The sequence below is a fragment of the Entelurus aequoreus genome, linkage group LG02 (assembly GCF_033978785.1).
Source record: "Entelurus aequoreus isolate RoL-2023_Sb linkage group LG02, RoL_Eaeq_v1.1, whole genome shotgun sequence".
Taxonomy (NCBI): domain Eukaryota; kingdom Metazoa; phylum Chordata; class Actinopteri; order Syngnathiformes; family Syngnathidae; genus Entelurus; species Entelurus aequoreus.
This window is the reverse complement of record NC_084732.1, coordinates 30,999,158-31,024,057: the sequence shown is the minus strand read 5'-3', so window position 1 is coordinate 31,024,057 and position 24,900 is coordinate 30,999,158. Positions and strand designations below refer to the sequence as shown.

General features: G+C 38.9%; 1 protein-coding gene across 1 annotated transcript in view; it reads right to left on the bottom strand.

Annotated features, from left to right (window-relative positions):
• nfatc3a (nuclear factor of activated T cells 3a) overlaps positions 1-22,047 on the bottom strand; it is a 144,087-nt gene extending 122,040 nt beyond the window's left edge. The window contains exon 1 of the mRNA XM_062025085.1: positions 21,536-22,047. Within this exon, the coding sequence (XP_061881069.1) occupies positions 21,536-21,626 (91 nt within the window). The 5' untranslated portion in view covers positions 21,627-22,047. The remainder of the gene's footprint in view (positions 1-21,535) is intronic.
• Positions 22,048-24,900: the final 2,853 nt, after the last annotated feature.

Sequence of the window (24,900 nt, the reverse complement as noted above, 5' to 3'; positions counted from 1 at the left end):
GCCACCAATTGGCTGATTCAAGGCAGCTGTTAAGGAATGGTGGTGCTGTCTCATTTCATGCAAGCAAGCAGAGCGGCAAGACGCAAAAATCTACAAGATCCATCTTTAAAAGACTTCCAACACACCAATGGTCGGTGAATATACCCACTTTGCAATATGCTGAAATGCTTATTTGTTAAAACTCACCTTGACATGTTGGTTTACTTACCTGTCTTAAATTGTTTTTAGTTTGAACCACAGCAAATTTACTCCAACCTTGAGCATTGATTGCATCTGGGTATTTTCTTACTGTTTGATAATTAAAAAGCTTGAGTTAATTGAATTGTTAAATAAGCTCAATTTAAAGGGATAAAAAGTCAAAGATTATGGTTCAAAGTTAAAAGTAATAAAGATAAAAGCAAAGTTGAAGGATAAAAATGTTAAAACTTTTGCTTAAAGTTAAGCTAATTATACTTACCTTTATACTTACCTTACTAATTAAGCTACCTTATTAATTAAGCTAATTATACTTACCTTTTACTTACCTTTACTCCGTTTGGTGGATTTACTCAGTTCCATCATGGTAATGAATTTACATGATTGATTACTTAATTGCATGATTAGTTAAATGATTAATTGAGTGAACGATTAAGTAATTAAACGATTGATTGATTAAATTAAATGATCAATTAATTTTGACTTCTTTAAAGTGACTAAAACTACTTTTCTGATTTACTTGTTTCATTTTACTGAAACTGGTTAATTTGACAGTGCATTCACATGCATTTAATCTAAGTGTCTAGAGTCCTTTTGAAAAGTAATGTTAGATAATTTAAAAGTTTAAACAATGGTATTTAAAAGTTTGCAAATTTAACTTTAAAAATAATACCTGTTTGAGTCAGTTGAATTTGAACCTTTTTGTAAATACCTGTACATATATTGTTTTTCCATTGTTAACACTTGTGTTCGAAGGTTAACAACCTGATTGAATGAAGATCAACAGAAAAGAAACCAACAAAGCCAAAAAGTTGGATAAATAAAGTTGATCAATTGGAAATCCGAGTTGTCCTGGTGTCCTTTACGGAGTCAATAAGTGGAACTTGACAGTTGTTAACCACGGACCAGCCCTGGACAGTGAAGATCAAAGGCCTCAAGACCCAGGGGAGCTGTGGACGCCGGAGAAAACGGGATAAAGATGGCCGAAGAGGTATTGGGGAAGACTGCCGTGATCATCAAGCAGGAGAGGACGACAGCCAAGAGGAACCTGACCAGAGTGGCCAACCTGATCTCCAGAGGAGCAGGCACCATGCTGCAATCCGAACTAAAAGAGGAGTTTGCCAAGTTTGCCGACCGTTTCACATCACTGCTGGATGCCAACGAGGACTTCAAGATTGGCCTGGAGGCTGACGTCAAGAAGGATGACCCAGATGGGGAGCTCGAGAAACAGCAGGAGGATGACATCCGAGCAACTATAAAAGATGCCGAAGATAAGATGGCAGAAATCAAGGACATTGTCCAGACCAACCTGTGGGGAAGATACGGGAAGACTGAGCTGAAGGCAGCGATTTCCGAGGCAGAGGACGCCATTCAAAGGGCTGAAAATGTAGCAGTTGAAAGCAACAACGTGGAAGGCTATGACGTTTACCTCACCCTGCTGAATGAGACGGTGAGTGTTACCATCCATACCATGGCCCATTGGGAGAAATGGATCCCTCAGCACTTAAAGGACGAGATGGATGACAAACTAACACAAGTGAAAGCAGCTCACTACAGGCTCAAGTTGAGGAAAGCTGAATTCGCCACATCCAGGAGGCTGGCTGATCAAGGTGCAGGAGGACGACCTGGCCAACCAACACATCCCATTGTGAGGATAAAGCCTACATCCCTACCAGTCTTCCATGGGAGCAAAATAGACTTTCACAGGTGGAAGAAGGATTGGGAGAGCCTCCAGAAACAAGGGGAGCCGACTGGATCACCAGAGGTAAAGAAGATCCAGCTGTTGGAGAGCGTCAGTGATTCCATTGCCAAGGAACTAAGACTGTCCACCTACACCACAGCAACAGATATCTTCAAGGTCCTCGAAAACAGGTACGGCAACAAATCAACGATCACAGTCGAAATCTTGGAAGCGCTGGACAAGATGGCACAAGTCAAGGGAAACCAGCCCAGGAAGGTCATTGACCTAATACAAGCTGTGGAGAAGGCCCTGGCTGACCTGACGGAGCTAGGAAACTCTGGAGCCATCAGAAACCCCCTCGTCATCAGGTCGATTGAAAGCAAGTTACCAGATTTCATAAAAAGAGACTGGCTGATGTATATGGTTGAGCCCACCAACCGTGTAACCCCAGACAACCATTTTGATATGCTCCTAAAGTTCCTAAAGAGCCAGGAGGAAATACTGGAACGACTCGAGCAACTAAAGCTGGTGGACAAAGCGGAAGAAGCAGACAGGAAGAAGCCAGAAAGAAAGTTTGCATCTACCAGGGCTACGAGTAAAGATGGTGACGAGGTCTGTGGCATTTGTGGTGGTGGTGGGCACACCAACAAGATCTACTTTTGCAAGAAGTTTAAAGGCTTGAAGCTACATGAGAAGAAAATGGCCCTGAAGAAGCTGGGAGCGTGCAGGAAGTGTCTTGGGTATCACGACGCAGGTGGCTACTGCAGAGACACCTTCCTATGCGGAAACCAAGACTGCAAAAGGGCAAGCGGCACACCTGACCACCACTACTTCCTATGCCCAACAGCAGAGGCCAGAAGAGAAGGAAGCAAAGGTGCAAAAGGAGGAAAAGAAGGAAAAGGTAAATTCACTGAGGAACAGGAGGCCTTCTTGTCACAACTTGCCCCAGAACTGGCAGAGAAGGGCAGAAAGGCATTCTCAAACCGAGCCTCAATGACTCTCAAATCAGCGGGCCAGTCTGAACTGCTGAAGGAAACTGGGCTGGCTGAGTTACCAGTGATGATGATGTTGATGATGGTCACAGCTAACGCAGGTCAGAAGATTGGCACACTTATAGACCTGGCATCCGACACAAATTACATCACTCACAAAGCTGCCGAAAGACTTGGCCTGAGAAGTGAAGACATAGCGCTGGTCGTACATGGAGTTGGAGGCATGACAATGAAAGTCAGGACGAAAAGGTACCTCCTGAAGGTCCGAGTCAAGACTCCCAAGGGGACTGAGCGAGCACATCAACTGGTCTGCTATGGCCTGGAGCAAATTGCAAAGGTCCATCAAGCAACTGAACCCGAAAAGTTGAAAAGCTTCTTCCCAGATGTCCAGCTTGAGGAGTTAGAAAGACCAGAGGAAGTCGAGCTCCTCATAAGCCATCGCGAGGGACGACTCGCACCCCAAAGACTAAAAGTCATCGGTGACCTTGTCCTATGGGAGAGCCCCCTGGGCAAAACAGTCGGTGGAGCACACCCTGACTTGCTCGAAGAAGTGGAGGTGGCAGCATATGAGTCAAGAACCCACTTTGCCCGCTCCATGAGAACCGCTGCTGTCCGATACCAAGAGATCACAGTCCCAGCGTCTGAGCCAGGCCGGCTACAGCAGGACGATGTGGCCCACGCAACTACATCTGCCAGTAACCGTGAATTTCTTGATTGGTGGCACTGGGACAGCATCGGGGCTGCATGTGAGCCGAAATGTGGAAGCTGCCGGTGTGGAAACTGTCCTCCAGGAGGAAAGGACATGACCCTGGCGGAGGAGAGGGAGTTTGAGATCATTAAAGGAGGACTCACCTACAAGATGAAGGACTCTCACTCCTCAACTCCACACTGGGATGCCAAATATCCCTGGACTGAAAATCCAGCCTCTCTCCCCAACAACAAAAGAGCAGTCCAAGCTTGCTTCTTGAGAATGGAAAAGCAACTGAGCAAAGACCCAGACTGGAAAGTTGCATATTCCACCCAGATCCATGAAATGGTCCAAAGAGGCGCAGCCATAAAACTCACCAATGAAGTCATGGAGAAGTGGAAAGGACCAGTTTGGTATGTCAGCCACTTGGTGGCGCCAAATCCCCATTCAGTGACTACACCAGTTCGTATTGTCTGGAACAGCAGCCAAAAATACAACGGAGTGAGCATGAATGATCTTCTCCTAAAAGGACCAGATGTTCTCAACCCCATCAGAGCTGTCCTGCTCCGATTCAGAGAAGGAGTGAACGCAGCTCTGGGCGACATCAGAAAGATGTATAACTCTGTCTGGTTGGAAGAGCGAGAGATGCATCTGCACAGGTTCCTGTGGAGAGACAGCCCAGAAGAGGAAATCAGTGAGTATGCCGTCACCAGAGTCAATATGGGCGACAAACCTGCTGGCTGCATTGCTCAATTGGCCATGAGGGAAACTGCAAGTCTGCCCAACTTCACTCACCTGCAGGATGAACGCAGAGTCATTGAAGAAGACAGCTACGTGGATGACCTGTTGACCTCCCACAATGACCTGAACAGACTTGACCAAATCACAGCTGGAGTTGAAGAGGTCCTAAAGGCTGGAGGCTTCTTCCTCAAACCATGGGTCAGGTCAGGGCAAAGTGGGAGGAAAGAAACTGAAGCGGATGTCCTAAAGCCAGAGCAAGGAAACACCTTGATTCTTCCAAACCAAATAAGAGAAGGAGAGAACAAAGCCCTGGGCATCGGCTACCAGGTGGACAAAGACAAACTGTACATGCTGACGGCGGTTAACTTTTCCAATAGGAAGAAAAAGATGAGAGTTGGCAAAGATCTTCTTGAAGAGGAGGTGAGAGCTGAAACGCCTAACCCACTGACGAGGAGAGCTCTCCTAAGCCAAGTTGCTGCACTGTACGACCCAATCGGCCTAGTTGCACCGGTCAAGCAGAAGGGAGCAATTCTCGTCCGTAAAGCATTCCAAGAAGGAGGGGGTGGCAAGCTGACCCAAGAAACCTGGGATCAACCTCTTTCAGAAAGACTCAGGGAAGAAGCCATACAGCTCTTCGAGGAATATGCCCAGCTTGGACAGGTGAAATTCCACAGGAGCCTCACACCGCCCGACTGGAAAGGGAAACCCTACGGCATCACATTTTCTGACGGAAGTGACAAAACCTATGGTGCTGTGATGTACGTCAGATGGGAGACTAGTCACGGAACTGAAGTTCGATTCGTGGAAGCAAAGGCCAAACTGACACCCCTGGACCAAAAGGGAGATGCTGTAAAAGCAGAAATCTGTGGCGCAGTCTTTGCTGCCAGAATTCGGAAGTACGTGGAGAAACATGCCCGTATGAAGATTGAGAAATGGTTCCACCTACTGGACAGTCAAACAGTCCTCGGGGCCATCCAACGAGAATCATACGGATACCAAACCTTCTTCGCCAACAGAGTGGGCGAAATCCAGATGTCCGGGCCAGTGCAAGACTGGTGGTGGACCAGAGGAGATCTGAACATTGCTGACTTAATAACAAGAGGAGGAAATCCCAAAGACTTAAATGAGGAATCCACATGGCAAAACGGACCAGAGTTCCTGAAGTGGCCAGTGGAGGAGTGGCCTATTCAGTCAGCTGGAGAAGTTGCAGCCCAGGCCAGGGAGAGTGTAAACAAGCTTCAAAGAAAGGCATTCTCTGCTGCACTGACCAGAGCTCAAGCTAAGATGAGTCGGCAAAAAGAAGACCCACTGGCCACTCCGGAAAAGGAAAGTCCCTGTGAAGAATCGAAACCTATTATGCCTAGAAGAAAACCCACTAGCTGGGTGAAACATCTTGTGGATGTAAAAAGGTTCAGTAGCCTGACAAAACTGATCAGAGTTGTTGCCTGGACACGACGAGCTGCCGAGCAGTGGCTGAAGAGGAGGTCGAACCCAGGACAACCAAAGTGGGAGGCAACACCCAAGCAGGCTGGATTGGCTGGCACTGAACTAGAAGGTGCACGTGAAGACGTCTTCCTCGCAGCTCAAGAAGGTGTAACATTCCCAGTCACTACTCTGAGCAGATTGGCAGTATTCAAAGATGTGAAAACTGGACTCCTCGTTTGTGCAGGGAGGATCCAGATATTTAACGAAGATGAGACAGCTGTGCCAGTCTTGCCATTTGAAGCATGGGTGTCAACATTGCTGGCACAAGAATCCCATGACGCTAACCACGAGGGGGTAGCAGGAACCCTTCTACGGATGAGGAAGACAGCGTGGATAATAAAGGGCCGGAGAATTGCCAAGAAAGTAGTTGACAGCTGCATAGTTAGCAGAAAGAACAGAGCAAAGAAGTGTCAACAAATCATGGCAGACTTACCTCCAGAGCGAACCACCCCAGCTGCTCCTTTTGAATTCACAACCATGGACCTATTCGGCCCTTATGAAGTGAAGGATGAAGTCAAGAAAAGAACCAGACTGAAAGTGTGGGGAATCGTCTTCAGTTGCATGGCCTCCCGTGCCATACACACTGAACTAGTGAGTGACCAGTCATCCCAAGGCTTCCTCCTCGCCTATCAGAGGTTCACGTCACTCAGAGGACATCCCAGGAAGCTCTGGTCAGACCCCGGCACAAATTTTGTGGGCGCCAAACCTGCTCTGGAACAGCTGTACACATTCCTTGACCGACTGGACAAGTCTCAAGTCGAAGACATGGCTGCCAACCATGGAACAGAATGGTCCTGGAAGATCCACCCTGCGGATTCTCCCCACAGAAATGGTGCTGCAGAAGCGGCTGTCAGAGTGGTCAAACGGGCCCTGACCAATGTCGGCGGAGATGGTGTCTTCACCTGGGGTGAATTTCAAACCTTCCTCTACATGGCTGCCAACCTTGCAAATGAGCGACCAATCGATGCAAGAACTCAAAGCAGGGAAGACTGTGTGGAATACATCACCCCGAACTCTCTGCTCCTAGGGCGTGCCAACCCTAAGGGAGATCCTGGAGACTTCCAGTTTGATCGCTATCCTTATAAAAGACTGCAAGTAATTCAAGCTGAAGTCACCAAATTCTGGAAGAAATGGAGCCAACTAGCTGGACCCAACCTCTTCATAAGAAACAAATGGCACACCAAAGAGCGAAATGTTTCTGTCGGAGATGTGGTCTGGTTGGCTGACCAAAATGCCCTGAGAGGACAGTACAAACTGGCCAGAGTAGTCAGAGCCAATACGGACAGCAAAGGCATCGTAAGAGACGTGCTTGTGAGGACCTTTCCCAGCTATCCTGTCCCCATCAAGAAGACAAGCGACAAAGAAAAACCGACCACGAAAACCAAGAGGCTCAGACATCAAATCCCAGCAACAATCCTGCATAGGGATGTCAGACGCCTCATCATTCTAATTCCCATTGAAGAACAAAGGAAAGAAGGACCTGTGTGACCCCATTGGGTTTTGAAAACCATGAGGGCCAAGTGGGAGGTGTGGAGTTGAAACTCAGTGTGAATGAAGTGTCCCTGCCCTGGAAGTAAGGAGCTGTCTCCTCCTTAATCTTACTCCTTGGTGAAGTACCAGAAAGAACTACATTTCCCAGAACACCAAGGTCAAGATGGCCACCAATTGGCTGATTCAAGGCAGCTGTTAAGGAATGGTGGTGCTGTCTCATTTCATGCAAGCAAGCAGAGCGGCAAGACGCAAAAATCTACAAGATCCATCTTTAAAAGACTTCCAACACACCAATGGTCGGTGAATATACCCACTTTGCAATATGCTGAAATGCTTATTTGTTAAAACTCACCTTGACATGTTGGTTTACTTACCTGTCTTAAATTGTTTTTAGTTTGAACCACAGCAAATTTACTCCAACCTTGAGCATTGATTGCATCTGGGTATTTTCTTACTGTTTGATAATTAAAAAGCTTGAGTTAATTGAATTGTTAAATAAGCTCAATTTAAAGGGATAAAAAGTCAAAGATTATGGTTCAAAGTTAAAAGTAATAAAGATAAAAGCAAAGTTGAAGGATAAAAATGTTAAAACTTTTGCTTAAAGTTAAGCTAATTATACTTACCTTTATACTTACCTTACTAATTAAGCTACCTTATTAATTAAGCTAATTATACTTACCTTTTACTTACCTTTACTCCGTTTGGTGGATTTACTCAGTTCCATCATGGTAATGAATTTACATGATTGATTACTTAATTGCATGATTAGTTAAATGATTAATTGAGTGAACGATTAAGTAATTAAACGATTGATTGATTAAATTAAATGATCAATTAATTTTGACTTCTTTAAAGTGACTAAAACTACTTTTCTGATTTACTTGTTTCATTTTACTGAAACTGGTTAATTTGACAGTGCATTCACATGCATTTAATCTAAGTGTCTAGAGTCCTTTTGAAAAGTAATGTTAGATAATTTAAAAGTTTAAACAATGGTATTTAAAAGTTTGCAAATTTAACTTTAAAAATAATACCTGTTTGAGTCAGTTGAATTTGAACCTTTTTGTAAATACCTGTACATATATTGTTTTTCCATTGTTAACACTTGTGTTCGAAGGTTAACAACCTGATTGAATGAAGATCAACAGAAAAGAAACCAACAAAGCCAAAAAGTTGGATAAATAAAGTTGATCAATTGGAAATCCGAGTTGTCCTGGTGTCCTTTACGGAGTCAATAAGTGGAACTTGACACTACTAGTTCATTTCCTGTTAATACCTGCTTACTTTCTGCTGGAATGTGGTTCCATCTACATTTCTTAAACTTTACTAAGTACCTATTTATTGGTGTTGCATCAAGCTAGGTTAGCTTAGCTATTAGCATGCCTGCTCCTGGCTTTCTCTCGGCATGGAACAGGTTTAGCCTGGTCCTCTTGTGATAACAATACTTGATAATGATACTTAAGACAGTAAGTAATCCAGTTTATTTGCCGTATTGGAGGTGATCGTTATTAGTTTAGGAGAGCGGCTCCACACTGTGTATGGACACACATACTTGTCAGCGCAAAAGGCATTAATTGACAATGCCCAATCACGTACTTGTTCACGAAAATCGTTCGATATCAATCGGTGGCTGATCGATTGGCACATCCCTACTATTTTGTACAGGCTGCTCAATATAACATGGCTATATTATGTAATAATGCAATGATAAGGGATATAGACTCCCAAGTAGATACATATTTTTATGTTTTACATCTATTTATTAGCAGTGGTTAATTTAGAAATTAGAAAGAAATTGCTTTATTACGGTATACTAAGTAAAGAACCATCTTCCTCAAATAATTGTGGATAACCTCAGTGGTTCCATAGTATCAGTTCTTCAATAGATATACAAAACCAGACCATACTAAGTGTAATAATCATATTAAATGTTCTCTTCTGTTTGTCTCTTTCATTACCATAGAAAAGCAATATGAGGACTAAGAAAGCCTTGGTCAATGAGGTGGATAGTCTAGAACGGGGCTATTCACCTAAGCTGTTTTAGGTGCCACGTTTCCAGAGAGCGAAGGACCAGGGGCCAGTCTTCCCTGTTTGCAATTGATCTTATTGTTTTATATTCCTGAGAATCTGCTGTTTTTAGGACCTACTGCAAAAAAGCTAGTCAAATATCATCTATGTGACAGTACTCTAGTGTTTTTAGGAATCTCCTGCAAAATCTTTTGTCTTTTTCAAGTTTTTTGTAACTGAACTCGAGGCCAGTCAGGAGTCATTCCCGGGCTTGATTTGGCCCCCCAGGCCACCAGTCGAATACTAATCGGTCTACAATGTTCCATATTGTGTTGTAATCAGTTGGAGTGAATGCATCAAGAAAAAGAACAATGCAGTCAAGTAGGAGAGCAAAAATGTTGTTCATATCTAATCTATCCATCTTACCAATATATCTGTTTGACATATTGTCTTTTCAATGCAACCAAAAGAAAACAAAACACGATTCTGCCACCCATAAAGGGCACTTCTGTCCTGGGCTAATGATTACTCAAATATAGATACTGTATACAGTGTACATACTTCAGTGTAATATGGAACTGCTATCAATCACTTTGAAAAGCACCCAAAAACTTAAAACACGTGCAATAATGGTACAAATATGAACTACATTGTAAAAAATCAAATAGAGGGTTGTTTTTTTTTAGATATAACTGATTAAAATTATCTCATGACTAATGGAATAGTTAAAAGGCAACTGCACATGTTTTGGAATTTTGCCTATCATTCAACATCATTATGAAAAACATGACGGATAGATTTTTTTTTTTATGCATTCTAACACAATTATTGAAATTCAACAATTTGGTGCATTTACAAACAGCTAAAATTATGTATAGAGCAAACTATAACCTGCTACCCAAGAATGTACAACAATTCTTCTCAACAAAAGAGGAGAAATATAACCTTAGAGGAAAAGCTCATTTAAAACATTTGTATGCTCGTACAACACTTAAAACCTTTAGCATATGTGTATGTGGAATTAAACTGTGGAATAGATTAACCAAAGAAATCAAACAAAGCACCAATATGATTCAGTTTAAGAGACTGTTCAAACTACAAGTGTTCACAAAGTACACAGAACAAGAATTATGTTGAACATCTTGAACCTTTTTTTTCCTTTATTTTTTTATTGAGACAAATATTATTTATGTATTTAATATTTGTTTGCTTACTATGGTATATAATTTATTTATTATTTATTTGTTCACTGTTCTGTTACAGAGAACAAGGAAATGGGATAAAATTGCTATGGTATGAAAAGGAGTAGGATTAAATAAGTTCTGCTTCTCCAACTCCTTTTCGGCCGTGCTGTAATGAAACAACTGGAATTGTGTGGTACATTACATTGTATCGTATGCATGTTCGAAACAAACTTAAACTGAACTGAACTGGTAAATAAACGTAAATAGAAGTCCGCTTACAGCGGAGCAAACAGGAGGTCCTCTAATCCGTCTATAAAGTCCAATTAATAACCATTCAAAAAGCGCCAACAATACCCCATTTTCATTTTGTGACTTGAATATTAACCAAGTATTACTAATATTGTTATTATAAGCGCTAACGCAGACAAACTATTTATAGCAGTGACGTGATCACTACTACCGTGTGTCCTTATGTTTACATCATCAAGTGGTCTGCTGTTTTCTCGCTTCCCATCTCCTTAGAAGTTTATTGTAGATCATAAATCATGCGTCTCACCTGGAAAGTAGATGACTGAGGATATAATCCGACTAGTTGGTACACTTTGACAGTCATTTAAGACCCGGAACTGGAGAGAACGAGATGAAAAAACGCTTGGCCCCCCACTCCCACCCCGTTTCTTTGCGAGGATTATAAGACATTCTTCATCCAAATGGGAATATAAGAACATCCTAGCAGTCGGCAACCTATTGACAGCATACCTTGAAAAGTAGTGATGTTTTATTATGTTTGTTGGCTCTCATTAAGTCTGCAGTGAGTGATAATCAGTGATGAATAAAAAAAAAAAGCAAACGTTGTGATGCATTTATGCATAAAAAAATAACATCCGTCGTCATGTCTCTCAAAATGATTGTGAACAATAAGGCAAAATTCCAAAAAACTGCAGTTCCCCTTTAGCAGTTAGAAAATTAACTGTTAATAGTAAAAACGATGAAACATTCATGTGCTTACAATAGATTGAGTAATAGACGGCAAAATGAGTCAGATGGGCCTTACGTACTCTGCCATTTTTCAACATTCTTAATCGTCACAGAAATGTAAAAAGAAGTAGGATTGTACCTAGAGCTGCAACTAACAACTAATTTGATAATCGATTAATCTGTTGATTATTACTTTGATTAATCGATTAATAATCGGATAAAAGAGACAAAGTACATTTCTATCCTTTCCAGTATTTTATTGAAAAAAAACAGCATACTGGCACCATACTTATTTTGATTATAGTTTCTCAGCTGTTTTTAAATGTTGCAGTTTATAAATAAATGTTTATAAAAAAAGAAAAAGAAAAAGAAAAATAGCCTCTGCGCATGCGCATAGCATGGATCCAACGAATCGATGACTAAATGAATCGCCAACTATTTTTATAATCGATTTTAATCGATTTAATCGATTAGTTGTTGCAGCCCTAGTTGTACCGATATGAACATTTCATATCATGGTTATCGTGACCAAAATTATTACGGCTTTCATTATTATTGCGGTATTGTTGAATGTGCTCAAAAAGTACTTATACACACACTGAAATGTTTTGACCAAGTTTAAATAACTAAAAATAGATAGACTGATAGAAAACTCACTATTTTGCATGTTTTGTGTTTCCTATGGCACTGGTAGTGTTTTCGTCTAGAATTGTATCTGTTTTAATGGCTAAGCATATGTGGTGGAGCGTGGCCTGCGGGCCTGCGGAGAAGCGGGGCGTGTCAGGACCGGCTTCTAGATTAGCGGCAGGTGCGTAGATGACACAGCTGTAAGTGGTTGTCTGATGACCTGCCGCTCTGTAAAAGTGGAGCGGTCGGGAAGGAGAAAGGTTGGTGATGGTGGAGAAACTGACACATGGCTGAAAAGCACCAATTATTGAAAAATAATCATTGTACGAAAAGATGGACACGGCTGTAATGTCCATCTTGGGTGGTCCAGAGAACCCGGTAGAGCAAGACCTCTACAGCATATATTGTTTTAAAATATTGGTGTGTTCTGTAGCACTTAAATATTTTTTTGAATTTTAAAGTGCGTAACAAATAAAATCAATTATTATTATTTATTATTTCTGGCGGGCGTTGTGGCGTCTTACTCTCTTCAGCTGTCATTGAACGCACCATAGAAACACCTCTGTCTCGCATCCCCATAAAACGATCACTCTGTGCTAAGACAGCTAACTTGTAGGTTCAATGTGCACAATTGAATATATTAGTAGTTCAGACAGCAATGTGTTTATGTAAGTTTAGATTGGGGTATGTTGTTTCCCAATGGGAAAAGACATTAATGTCACTTGTTTTCATGTTAGCATTTAAGCTAGCGAGCTGGCGCCAGTCAGTCCGCGAGTTTATCAAAGTAGTTATTAATCACGTTTTTTGAATCATTTTAATTTAAAACGGTAATAGTAACCATTGAAAGTTTTCATTAATACCGTTTATCGATACTTCCTTAAAAATGTAACCGCTGTTCACCTTTTATTTTATTTTATCTCATCGTATTCGTCTTTTTTTCGTGGAGATTGGTCCTTCTGTTGGAATTAGTTTCGCAAAGGACAATCAAAAAGCCAAAGAAAAAGCAAAGCGCAAGCCCTTTGATATCTAAGTACAACAGTTCTGGTGAGTTTTGTGCAAATTTAGTGTACTTTGTTTGCTTAGTATGTGAGGTTGAATTGTACGACCTCAAATTTAAAGGTGCCACTGCGCTGTGATTAAATTAAACTATATTTAATGATATCATGTCAACAGAATAACATTGTTGTATATTTCCCTTAGATGTTGCAACCTACAGTAATGTTTCATGGAGGTGCTTGTTAGCTCCATTCAACTCGGTCCTATGCAATTTGCAGGGAAAATCCCTACCAGTAAATTTTGCTCAATCATCTTAAATAATAGCGTGACACATTTCTTCACCTTTAAATGTTGGGCAACAAAGAACACAAACATGATAATGAAATGGTGCAAAGCCATATAATTAGACAAGGAGGATCAGAAAGGGAAAAACAATCACAGTACTGCACACATTACTTTGATTTGGATTAATTTTAAAGTGCCGTGTTTACTTAAACAACTAGCAAGGCAGCTGAGAGTTAGGTTTCAAGTAAAAGAGACTCCTTTTGCAAATAAAAATACTAGGCAAAGATACAGGGAGGATATTTAACACAAAAACGCTACTACAAAGTTAGTGAAATGACATCAGCGCCCATCCAACAGGCAAATGAAACAAACCAACGCTTTGTAGAAACCTGTCAGAAACACTGCAAAAGTTGTTACAAAAACAAGCCTTGACTTGAAGTCTTGAAGCTGACAGACAGAGAGAGAGCGTAAGACTCTGACTGTGATCATTCTTTACGCTCCCCCGATTTGGACAGGGGCATTACCACCCACTTTATTTTGGGGGGGGGGGGACAAGTCAAGACCATCCAAACGTGATTAAAATCATTCGGTGTGCTCATTCAAAGTTTTTTTTCTTCCTCCCCTCCAACCATCCACATTACAATTTTAAACCAAGGAAAAACTGATTTGAGGATTGCAGCAGCAGTTCCATGAATCTCATCCAAAGTTTTAATAAATAGACACAGTGGGAGCATTCATTGGTTCCACTGGGTTTTCAACTCAATGACAGAACCAATCAGCATCTAAACATAGCAGAGATGAACAGACCATAGTAAAAAGGATGTTAACCTTTGATATTTCACGCTGGCTTTGTTCTCACCATTTCAAAAAGACCATTTTAAACATGCTAAACACGCAACTACCAAAAAGCGACATACTGTGGCAATATTGGCGGGAAAAGAAAACGTAATACCTTACACCTGACCTAATACATAACAACAAATGTTTAGTTAGTTTGTTTGACTGTGTCCGTCCCTTTTTGTATGGCTTCAATCTTGCATAATTTGGGTTTATCCCTAAACTTAGTCACATCCTCTTTGAAACCACCGGGGCTTCATTATCAAAAATCTAAAAGAATTATGCTGCAAATAAAGACAATATTATCGTAAAACTAGTCATTAAATGGTCACTGTTATTTAGCATGGTTCACTCTTAGAGCAGGTTCTGCTGGAATAAAAAAATAACAATATTATTGCCATGTCATTTCAGTTTGGGAAACAACCAAAATGTGCCTCTAAAAATGTATACTGGGCAAGACTTTAGCGCAATGATTATCTACTGTAAATCAAGGTTGTCCATACTGAGAAATGAAATAATACAAGGGGGTACTTTGATACATTTTGGTATATTAAAAATGCAAATATACATCAGTATATGCAAAACAATTTTGGGGGGAAAAAAAGCTTTTGTGTATTTTATCGGTGACAAAGCAAATAGTTTTTAGTGCTACATCTAATATACCTCATTGATAATTAATTCAATTTCCAGAAAATGTCAAGAGCAGTAAAAATTAGAATAAAAATAGTATACAATAAAATAGAATAGAATAGAATAGAATAGAAAAATAGAAAATGTCCCCCAGGCTACACTTTGGACAACACTGATCTAAACGATTAAGTTTAATTCATTACTATTAGCTATATATTAAGTTGAATTTTATATATGACCCAAAATATATACATCCATCCATCCATTTTCTACCGCTTGCAGCCTACTGCATATCAAAAAGCTTCTAATTTGGCTGCTGATATACGGAGTAACATATTGCGTCTTTTCTGATGTAATTTTTTCTCAAAACAATGATTCATCTACTTGTTAATGTACTGTTGATGTGTGGTTACTATCTGTTGTAACATGTTGCTATCTACACTTCTGTAAAAATGTAATAAGCCCTTATTATTCTGTTGTTTGGATATTTTACATTAGTTTTGGGCAATACTACAAATCTGGGTATCAATTCATTACCAAGTAGTAATTAGGGCAGTATTGGTCATGCTGATACTGATACTTCAAATTTTAGTCCAAATTTCAATATGATTGATCACAAATACAGTATAATCAGACACAAACACAGAATGGTGGTGTCACAATATCATTTAAATATTTACAATGTTTTCTACTCTTGGCTCTGACTTAAATCCTTTGTTTTTTTGCCCTCAAAGTCCTCTTGTGTCCAGGAACTTATTTCCTAAGTGGGTGAAAAAGAACAAAAACGACAAAAGATTTTGTAATAATAAAACTATTGATGTAATCAATGTAGCATCAACCATATACTGATACAATACTTGGTATCTGACCACATTTGTATCGATTCGCCCACCTCTGTTTACATTAAAGTACTCTAGCTTAGTCGTTGGCATGGCTTATTGTATATTCCTACGGTGTGTATTGTAGAATGTTTAACTATTCCTCGTCCTCCAGTGATAATGATACATGTTCAAAATGTAGATTATTTGTTATCATAGAGGTGAGCATTATTGATTTAGATGTGGCTTTGCACTGTGGAGGGACATTAGCCGCTCGCTTAGAATGTGGTGAGGACGCATTAGTTCTCTTGTCAAATTTGCGGGGATACAGCTAGAATGCATCATTAACATACATTATCACGACATAACGATAGTATTAAAAGCTCTTTGGTCGAACAAATTGATATCATTTATATTATATATTGTCTATATTGCCTCATTGATATATATAATATATATATTTATAATATATATATTATAAAGTATCTGCCACTTATTTTCGGACATGTTGAATTGTTCAAGCGTAAACATATTTGAAATCCACTAAACAATGACAATAACCATAACTTCACAAGTGGCACCAGTCATGGCATAGAGCAGGGCTGTCAAACTTGTATTCATTCAAGGATACATCGTATCAGTAGACTGATCTGCCAGTTTTTGTTCCTGTAAAATGTACTGTCATTTTTACAGTGTACAATTTGATGGATAACTTGCTTGAAATGTAATATAATATAATTATTTTTTCATTATTAGATAGTTTAAAAGATATGCATTTGCATGCAGTACATGCATTTTTTTCATAAAAATTAAAAGGTCAAATACAATTAGCATGAAAAAATAACAGTACATTATTGACAAATATTATTTCAAGGCTTTTGCAGGGCCATCTAAGAGGAGGTGGGGGCCTTGAGTTTGACACCTGTGGCATAGAGAAGGGGCTAATGATAACCATAGAACAGGGAACTGACATAGTGACCAAAGGGGTAACCTGTGTCCTGGCAGGATAACTAATTGTACACCACACAGTAAGCTGTGATTAGTCTCAAAATGAAGAGACTCACATCTCAGGCTCAAGCAAGAAGCTCTACTACACAGTTGATTGGTTTAAACTAAACAGTGGTTTACTTCTTTTTACACTGGTTAAGAATGTTAAAATGTGCAATACAGCGGCCTTAGTAAGCTTTGCTCTCTCACATCCTTTAGCAGTACGCCTACGTCACATGTCTTTGAAGGGTGACGTTTACTAAGAAGTATTTGAATTTATAATATAAAGTGTAGTATAGTATAGTCTTTATAATTGCTTTATTATATAGCGATCAACTTATTTTTACAGATGTTTAGGTTTAGTTTGAAGTTTATTTTGAACATGTATACAATTTGAAAATGTCACAACACATATTATATATATATTCATTTCTTTTTACAACATTTCCAAAAAGGAGCAGGAAGACGCCAAACTAATCTAATTCTACACCTTTCTACTTAATTGCACATTCTAATACATGTATTCACTCCCTTAATTTTTAATAGTAACACTCCAGCAGGCACAAGACATTGATTCATTGTTGATTATACATACATGTCCTTTAAAACTGACTTTGAAACAACGTAGCAAAATAGTTGTATTTGTAAATTGAGGAGGGTGGGAAATGACCAAATTTCAAAGGTCAACTCAACGTCACAACCTGACATTGAATAAACGCCGCCATCAAAACGCATGTTGTTTCAACATTGTATTTAGTTGTAGAATATTGGTGGGGAAATGACCAAAATTCAATGGTCAAATCAACGTCAGAACCCAACATTGATTAAATGTCGTCAAAAACCATGTTGTTTCAACGTTATGTTTGAATTGCTCGACGTCAGGCCCTAATTCAACAGGTTCTCAACGTTGTTTTAATGTCTTGTGCCTGTTAGGAAACAGTTCAGTGAATTCTAAATTCGATTTACACATGAGATGAATAATATCTCATTTTCAATAATAAAGTGTGAGATTTTTATCTAAATTCTTCTTCATTGCACTTTGTAACCACTTTTAGTCTGAACAGTTTATTAAACTGGATCATATTAGTACATTGTCTGTCTTCTTCGCTTAATCCATTCCATAATTTAATTCCACATACTGATATGCTAAAGATTTTAAGTGTTATACATGCAAACAAATGTTTTAAATAAAAAAAATTTCTAAGGTTATATTTCTGCTCTTTTGTTAAGAAGAATTGTGGTACATTCTTTAGAAGCAGGTTATAGTTTGCTTCGTGCATGCTTGTACTACCAAATCATTTAATTTCAATATTTTTTCAATATTTTTAAGTATTTGCTGAACAACAGTTATGAATCTTAATCCAACACTGCCTATACCTATACAGTTAATAAAGAATTTGAGTAGGTTTAGATATGGAACAAATTACTCAATGGCGAATTTGTCTTGAAATCCAAACAAAGAACTAATGCAAGACATTTTTATTCATTGTTATGAACTTATTTGTGAAGGCGTAGTTTATTTGTTGTCATAGAGGTGACCCTTATTGATTTAGAAGTGGCTCTGCACTGTGGATGGACATTAGCTGCTAGCTTAGAATGTGGTGAGGACGCATTAGTTCTCTTGTCAAATTTGCGGGGATACAGCTAGAATGCATCATTAACATACATTATCACGACATAAAGATAGTATTCTAATGTCTTGTGCCTGCTGGGAAACAGTTCAATGAATTCTAAATACGATTCACACATGAGATGATTAATATCTCATTTTCAATTTAAAGTGTGACATTTTTATCAAAATTCTTCTTCATTACACTTTGTAAACACTTTTAGTTTGAACAGTTTATTAAACTGGAGCATATTAATACATTGTCTGAATTCTAATCCCTTCCATAATTTCATTCCACATACTGATATGCTAATTTTAAGTTTTATGCGTGCACACACATTTTTTAAATTACATTTTTCTCTAAGGTTATATTTCTGCTCTTCTGTTAAGAAGAATTGTGGTACATTCTTTGGAAGCAGGTTATAGTTTGCTTCGTGCATACTTGTACTACCAAATCATTGAATTTCAATATTTTTTCAATATTTTTAAGTATTTGCTGAACGACAGTTATGAATCTTAATCTAACACTGCCTATACCTATACAGTTAATAAAGCATTTGAGTAGCTTTAGATATGGAACAAATTACTCAATGGCGAAATTGTCTTGAAATCCAAACAAAGAACTAATGCAAGACATTTGTATTTATTGTTATGGACTTATTTGTGAAGGCGTAGTTTATTTGTTGTCATAGAGGTGAGCCTTACTGATTTAGAAGTGGCTCTGCACTGTGGATGGACATTAGCCGCTAGCTTAGAATGTGGTGAGGACGCATTAGTTCTCTTGTCAAATTTGCGGGGATACAGCTAGAATGCATCATTAACATACATTATCACGACATAACGGTAGTATTTTAATGTCTTGTGCCTGCTGGCTTCAGTTCAATGAATTCTAAATACGATTCAAACATGAGATGAATAATATCTCATTTTCAATAATAAAGTGTGACATTTTTATCAAAATTCTTCTTCATTGCACTTTGAAAACACTTTTAGTTTGAACAGTTTATTAAACTGGATCATATTAGTACATTGTCTGACTTCTAATCCCTTCCATAATTTAATTCCACATACTCGTATTCTTATTCTAAGTTTTATACTTGCACACACATTTTTTAAATTACATTTTTCTCTAAGGTTATATTTCTGCTCTTCTGTTAGAAGAATTGTTGTACATTCTTTGGAAGCAGGTTATAGTTTGCTTCGTGCATACTTGTACTACCAAATCATTGAATTTCAATATTTTTTCAATATTTTTAAGTATTTGCTGAACGACATTTATGAATCTTAATCCAACACTGCCTATACCTATACAGTTAATAAAGCATTTGAGTAGCTTTAGATATGGAACAAATTACTCAATGGCGAAATTGTTTTGAAATCCAAACAAAGAACTAATGCAAGACATTTTTATTTATTGTTATTAACTTATTTGTAAAGGCGCAGTTTATTTGTTGTCATAGAGGTGACCCTTACTGATTTAGAAGTGGCTCTGCACTGTGGATGGACATTAGCCGCTAGCTTAGAATGTGGTGAGGACGCATTAGTTCTCTTGTCAAATTTGCGGGGATACAGCTAGAATGCATCATTAACATACATTATCACGACATAACGATAGTATTCTAATGTCTTGTGCCTGCTGGGAAACAGTTCAATGAATTCTAAATACGATTCACATATGAGATGAATAATATCTCATTTTCAATAATAAAGTGTGACATTTTTATCAAAATTCTTCTTCATTGCACTTTGTAAACACTTTTAGTTTGAACAGTTTATTAAACCGGAGCATATTAATACATTGTCTGAATTCTAATCCCTTCCATAATTTCATTCCACATACTGAAATGCTAATTTTAAGTTTTATACTTGCACACACATTTTTTAAATTACATTTTTCTCTAAGGTTATATTTCTGCTCTTCTGTTAAGAAGAATTTGGTACATTCTTTGGAAGCAGGTTATAGTTTGCTTCGTGCATACTTGTACTACCAAATCATTGAATTTCAATATTTTTTCAATATTTTTAAGTATTTGCTGAATGACAGTTATGAATCTTAATCCAACACTGCCTATACCTATACAGTTAATAAAGAATTTGAGTAGCTTTAGATATGGAACAAATTACTCAATGGCGAAATTGTCTTGAAATCCAAACAAAGAACTAATGCAAGACATTTGTATTTATTGTTATGAACTTATTTGTGAAGGCGTAGTTTATTTGTTGTCATAAAGGTGAGCCTTACTGATTTAGAAGTGGCTCTGCACTGTGGATGGACATTAGCCGCTAGCTTAGAAGGTGGTGAGGACGCATTAGTTCTCTTGTCAAATATGCGGGGATACAGCTAGAATGCATCATTAACAGACATTATCACGACATAATGGTAGTATTCTAATGTCTTGTGCCTGCTGGCTTCAGTTCAATGAATTCTAAATACGATTCACACATGAGATGAATAATATCTCATTTTCAATAATAAAGTGTGACATTTTTATCAAAATTCTTCTTCATTGCACTTTGTAAACAATTTTAGTTTGAACAGTTTATTAAACTGGACCATATTAATACATTGTCTGACTTCTAATCCCTTCCATAATTTAATTCCAAATACTGATATGCTAATTTAAAATTTTATACGTGCACACACATTTTTTAAATTACATTTTTCTCTAAGTTTATATTTCTGCTCTTCTGTTAAGAAGAATGGTTGTACATTCTTTGGTAGCATGTTATAGTTTGCTTTGTGCATACTTGTAGCTGTTTGCAAACGCACCAAATCATTGAATTTCAATATTTTTCAGTATTTGCTGAAAAATATTTCTTAGATAATATGCAGTGTAGGTTTAGATACGGAACAAATTACTCAATGGCGAAATTGTCTTGAAATCCAAACAAAGAACTAATACAAGACATTTTTATTCATTGTAATGAACTTATTTGTGAAAGTGTAGAGAAGAGTAACTAGTACGGCGTGTGAATAACTGACAATTAGCATTATATAATGTAAATATTTAAGAAACAGTATATAACACATATATTATATTTATACCTGACTACACTTATTTCAAAATAGAGAAGAGGGAGATTAAAGAAGGATAGTAACTATAGCAACCAAGCCAATTAATAAGAGCTGATGAGCAGTTAGCATGTCAGGCTAATGTCAGCTGCTGTTGTTCTCTGGCAGGCAGCCATAGAAAAGTCAAATGCAAACACCACCGCTCTCTTAACAAGTAAGAAGTTACAGTCAGGGCTTCAAATTGGGTGAGGTAGAAGTGGAAGAGTATGGAAAGCGGTCAAGCACACTGACCTACGGGGCCTAACGGCTGCTGCTGGCCGTCCTCCCCGAAGATGAGTCGGAAGTCCAGCTCCTCATTACCGGGGCAGTTTGCCGTCGTCATCTGCTTTGACAGCTCGGCTCTTTTTCCCTCTTCAAACCTCCTCCTCCTCCTCCTACTACTGACGCTGCTGCTCCGCCGCTCGACCACCGAAGCAGGCGGGCTACTCTCTGGGAAAATGTCGCAACATTTACCGAGCGTCACGCCGCCAATTCCGAACTTTGCTTCATTCGGGACCCAAAGTGACCCGCTTGAGTTTGTGACCAAATCCAAAATATTCTTCCAAAAGTTAAATGGACATGTAGACAAAGTCACCCTCGCCGCGTAAACCAGGCAAAAAAGAACCGCCTTATGTCGGGAGCGAGTTAAATGTTCTTCGGAAAGCAAGCGAATGGTCCGGAAATGTCTATCCCAGTTTGGGTGCCTCTTCTTCGGCCCCGCTTGTCTGTCTCTCTCGCTCTGTGTGTGGAGCTCCGATCCCAACTTTTACTAACCCCGCGTGACAAGGCACTTCCAGCTGTGATGTCAGCACACACACACACACACACACACACACACACACATTCACGCACGCACGCACACGCACGCACAATGTGCTGGTTGCTGCTGCACTAATTTTGAAAAGTTTTTTTTGGGGGGGGGGGCGTCGTTATTTTGAAAATGTATTTTAGGTAATAATCATAATAATACCATAATAATAATTATCTTTTACAACATTTTGATTTAATTCCAACCCCCCAGAAATGTACATTTTAAATTTAGATTTAGATTTTTTTTATAGATAGTACGTACTTTACCTCAGGAAAATTAAAATTCCAGCAGCAGTGTACAGATTTGAGATACAATTTAAAAAGTAAATAATGGAAATAAAATAGAAAATATAAAAATAAGAAAAAAAAAAAAAAAGTAACAAGAATAAAAAAATATAACAGTAAAAATAAGAATATAACAAGAGAAACTAGGCAGTAGTGACCATGTTATGAAGAGGGAACAAAATGAAGAAAAACGGTAATGCTGTCGATTATATGAAAGATGTGATGTGTATATTGCACCTTTAAAAATTTGTTTGTACAGATTATAATTTATTGTGATTTATTTTCCTCATTATCTAGATCAGTGGTTCTCAACCTTTTTTCAGTGATATACCCCCTGTGATTTTTTTTAAATTCAAGTACCCCCTAATCAGAGCAAAGCATTTTTGGTTGAAAAAAAGAGATCCGTCCGTCCATCCATTTTCTACCGCTTATTCCCTTTGGGGTCGCGGGGGGCGCTGGAGCCTATCTCAGCTACAATCGGGCGGAAGGCGGGGTACACCCTGGACAAGTCGCCACCTCATCGCAGGGCCAACACAGATAGACAAAAAAAGAGATAAAGAAGTAAAATACAGCACTATGTCATCAGTTTCTGGTTTATTAATTGTATAACAGTGCAAAATATTGCTCATTTGTAGTGGTCTTTCTTGAACTATTTGGAAAAAATGATAGGTTTTTATTTATATTTATAAAGGATTTTTGAATTGTTGCTATTTTTAGAATATAAAAAAAAAATCTCACGTACCCCTTGGCATACCTTCAAGTACCTCCAGGGGTACGCGTACCCCCATTTGAGAACCACTGATCTAGATCAGTGGTTCCCCAAACTTTTTTCACAAAGTACCACCTTGGCTCTCTGAGTACCACAATATGACAAACATACAAATACAGTAGCGTAGATGGCCTAAGTATTCATTAAAAACAAGGCAGAGGTTTTATTTAACAGTTGTATTTAATATTGTTTGGCCACTGTAACATTACACACAGTTTAAATAGCAACACTGTGTTTGAATACAAAAAATAAAAAAAAAGTTTCTGTGGTCTACCACCATATAGAGCCCGCATACCACTAGTGGTACACGTACCACAGTTTGAGAATCACTGAGATTATATGGTTCTCAAAATCGTTTTACACCAACAACTGCTGTTTTTGCTTGGCAGGAACCACCTTTTTTGGTTGACCTAACTGTTTAGCTTTGAATATGTGGTGCCGGAAAAAAAATATTTGAATTCAATTTCAGAAAGCAACAGATTCATTCATTTATTTATTTTTCCTCATGTAATTTCATTTTATTTGAAAAAAGCCATGTCTATGAACATGTCTTAAATAGTGGGGGAGGGGCCACCTAACGGGCCACAGTGCGATGCCAGGGGGGCTGCGTTCGACCCCCAGGTAACATGCTTTATCAGTAACATGCTTCAGAACCTGCCCCAAAAAGCTGTGCACTACAAAACAAGCTCAGTGTAGTCATTAATCTTGACTTCCTCATTTTGATGTATTAAAAAAATTCTGTCTATCTGTGTTGGCCCTGCGATGAGGTGGCGACTTATCCAGGGTGTACCCCGCCTTCCGCCCGATTGTAGCTGAGATAGGCTCCAGCGCCCCCCGCGACCTTGAAGGGAATAAGCGGTAGAAAATGGATGGATGGATGCACACATTGCTTTATTAATTTTTGTTTTGTAGGTTAAAGTGTGAGCCTATCGTGCTCCTGAGTTAATGTTGCAGATCAATTTGAATTCATTATTGTTCATTGAGTTTATTTAAAGGCCTACTGAAACCCACTACTACCGACCACGCAGTCTGATAGTTTATATATCAATGATGAAATCTTAACATTGCAACACATGCCAATACGGCCGGGTTAACTTATAAAGTGCAATTTTAAATTTCCCGCTAAACTTCCGGTTGAAAACGCCTTTGGATGATGACGTATGCGCGTGACATAACCAGTGAAACAGAAGTATGGATACCCCATTGAAAACAATACAAAATAGCTCTCCTTTCATCTCATTATTCCACAGTATTCTGGACATCTGTGTTGGTGAATCTGTTGCAATTTGTTCATTGCATTATGGAGAAAGAAGCTGAGCAAGCAAAGAAGAAAGTTGTCGGTGCGAAGCGGAGTATTTTGCAAGGGAAGTCAGCAACACAACACAGCCGGTGTTTCATTGTTTACATTCCCGAACGATGCAGTCAAGATCGAAGAACTCGGACAACAGAGACTCTTACCAGGAGGACTTTGACTTCGATACACAGACGCCTGTAGAGAACTGGGACAACACAGACTCTTACCAGGATTACTTTGATTTGGATACACAGACGTGCTACCGTGAGTACACAGCTGCGCTTCCAAACATTTGAACGCTTGCCCGTACGTGCGTGTCACGTACGTAACTTTGGGTAAATATATAAGCTTTATGAACCTTGGGTTAGGTGAACGGTCCTTTGGGCTGAGTGATTGTGTGTGTTGTGCAGGTGTTTGAATTGTATTGGCGGGTTATATGGACGGGAGCTAGGAGCTAGG